This window comes from Labrus mixtus, chromosome 6 (genome assembly GCF_963584025.1).
Source record: "Labrus mixtus chromosome 6, fLabMix1.1, whole genome shotgun sequence".
NCBI lineage: Eukaryota > Metazoa > Chordata > Actinopteri > Labriformes > Labridae > Labrus > Labrus mixtus.
This window is the reverse complement of record NC_083617.1, coordinates 27741564-27744444: the sequence shown is the minus strand read 5'-3', so window position 1 is coordinate 27744444 and position 2881 is coordinate 27741564. Positions and strand designations below refer to the sequence as shown.

At 42.0% G+C, this 2881-nt stretch overlaps 1 protein-coding gene across 1 annotated transcript; it reads right to left on the bottom strand.

Annotated features, from left to right (window-relative positions):
• Positions 1-901: 901 nt before the first annotated feature.
• Positions 902-2326, bottom strand: LOC132976095 (cilia- and flagella-associated protein 45-like). Its single transcript, XM_061041028.1, has one exon. The coding sequence runs from the start codon at positions 2324-2326 to the stop codon at positions 902-904; it is 1425 nt and encodes a 474-aa protein (XP_060897011.1).
• Positions 2327-2881: the final 555 nt, after the last annotated feature.

Below are 2881 nucleotides of genomic sequence, written 5' to 3'. Positions count from 1 at the left end.
ACTGCATCACTCTGTTCAGCTGAATTCTCCCTGACTCCTGAAGAAACGATAACTCACTCACTCTCACCTTTCTGACTCATTTTTATATCCTGACCTGATTTTCTATCCTCTTATTATCATTATTAATCTGTAATATTTCCTGCAAAGTAATACTTCTATATTAGGTCAGACTTTTTTTATAACGCACTCATACAGGGAGGTTCTTTAATTTACGTTTCCCTCCGTTCCTAATAAAATAATATGGGGATATTAATTAAGCATGTAAACTTGATGCGTCCCTCCAGCCTGAGAGAGAGAGAGAGAGAGAGAGAGAGAGAGAGAGAGAGACACAGCGGGTGTGCGCACAGGCTGTGCCTTTCTGTAAGCTTGAGCAATCTGTCGCCAGAAATTTGAAACAATGAAAAGTACTGTTTAGAGACATTTCAAGAACAAGCACAATGCATTTTGTGAGGATGATCCGCATTGGAAAGAGAGAAAGGGCGATTTGTGCAGTAAGCAAAGCTAACTTTTAAGATACACCGCCACCGAAGCAGCGGGAGCAATGCAGGGTGTCTTGCCTAAGGACACATCGGACGTGTTTGACAGCTTATTTTTTATTATTGATGGTTTCAGGAATTACTTTTTTTAAATGATTTGATTGTTGAGGAAAACCAGAGCACCCGGAGTAAACCTCTACACGAGGGGAAATGAGAAATGAGAGGATTGAGAAGAAATTAAATCAAGGGGGAGAAGGAAAGACGGAAGTGGAATTTTTGGGTGAGAGGCTGCAAAGTGAGGTCGGTGGGACGTGAAAGGAATAAAGAAGCTCAGGTTGTTCCAGAAATTCAATAATTTGGACCTGACTTCTCTTTCGATGGGCAGGAGGTTGAGTCTTTTTGTTTTTGGCAGACTGCTGTTTTGTCTACTTTTGTCTCCTGTTGAACACTTTCCTTTCAAATTGAGTGCAATATTTTTCAGGGATTCCAGAAGCTTTTAGGTCTTTCAGTTTCTTTTTTTTCACTATATCAAGGAACACTTCTCTATCCCTTCCTTCCTCAGTAAAATCAAAAGCTTCTTTAAAGGTGTCTTTGCACTTTTGTTTGGCTAAGCGCCCATGTTCCTTGATCTGCTGTAACAACGCCTCTTTATGCTGCTGTGCTTTCTGATGTCGCTTTTCCTCCTCCTCCTGTTGTTTGACCATGGAGTCCTGTTCCAGCTTAGCCATCACATCATACTCTGCCTTCTGGCGCTCCCTTTCAACAACCATGAGTTGCTCTTTGGAGCGAACCTGCTCTAGACGAGCTGAATTCAGCATGGTGACATCCTGCGCTTTCTTCCTGGTGACATCTTTTTTTTTTCTCTCCCATTCGCTGTCTTTTTGTTCTTGAATCCTCTGATTATTGATCTCAAACCTTTCTGCCCTCATAGTTTTTGCTTTTTCTTGTATTAAAAACTGCTCATGCTCCCTCTCTTCCTTGATGCAGCTCTGTTCTGCATCACGTTTTGTCCTCAGCCTAAATTTGTTTTCAATGTATTTGTTTTCTCTCATGTCGGCCAGCCTCTCCTCCTGTTTCATCTGCTTCTTGGCTGACATGTTCTCATCAATTTTACAGATAAACTCTTTCTGCAGACACCGTTGATCTGCCTTCTTTTTCTCCAAGGCCTTGAGGTCTTCAAGTTTCATTTTCTCCTGGTTCTCTCGGATCCTTTGACTCTGCCACTTCTTAGTATTATTCAGAATGTTCTTTTCATCCTGATGTTGCTGAATTTGGTGGTAAATTTGTTGCTTGTCATTTTTCTGCATTAGTTTGCGGAGCTCATTAATCTTTCGAGTGTTCTCCACCTCTTTGCAGCATTCCTTCTCCATCATGGTGTCCAGCCGTTTTTCTTCTTCTGCCATGGTCGCCTGGATCTTTTTTTTTTCATTGATCTGAGCCTCACGGATGGCTTGACACTGAAATTCCATATGCACCTTGTTGACCTTCCTCACCTCACATTGTAGCTCGATATTTAAAATGTTGGTCCTTCCCAAGGATTTCTGCACACAGAGAGCAATCTCCTCCTGAGTGTGTGGCTTCTTCAGTTTGCGGTTAGACTCACAAATTTTTTTCTTCCTCTCCTGTGCAGCTTTGATTTCAACCTCTTTCCTTTGATTAGCCTCCCTCTGGGCCTCGCTCTCCTTATTTTTTAGATCCTGGGAGGCTGTGAGGATCCGCTGCATTTCAGCAGGTGACAGGATTAATGTCTCTTGTGAAGGATCTTTTGCTGGGATCCTCAGACTACGAATTAGGTCCTTAGTGACAATCTGAACAGTCCCTCTGGCTTTGTCATTTTGGGACTGACTCATGACCTTGGAGGCTGAGTTTCCATGTTTGTCCAGTGTTTTTGGGTGAGAGGCCTGTGTGCTGTAACATCCAGCATTAGAGCTGTTTGTTTTGGAAGTGTGGTTGTTTCCACGTCTCATTGTTTTGGGTTTTTGTCGTCCAGTAGGAATCTCTGTCTCTCCAGTATATCTCTGTCAATTCAATTGAAATTAGCTTTATTCTTTGTCTGGCTCTTGAGTTAAGTCCTTCGTCCGAATGCTGTGACATCATCTAATTCTATTCTGCTTTGATGTTGTTTTTCTGTTGTGCTTCTGTGACATCATCACATTTGATTCTGCTTTGATCTTATGATTTTGTCTTCCTGTTGTGCTACTGAGACATCATCACATTCCAATGAAATTCATGAGAGCAACCCATCCGGGTACTTTGCCCAAACGATGCCGGCCCCGCCCCTTTCTGGGTGAAATCATTTCATCTGAATGAATGGTGGTTAATGGACAAGTTGGGGTCTTTACCGATTTAATGTCTTAAAAAATGAAAACCATACTTTAAAACGGAAAGTATGAGCCTAAATCTGA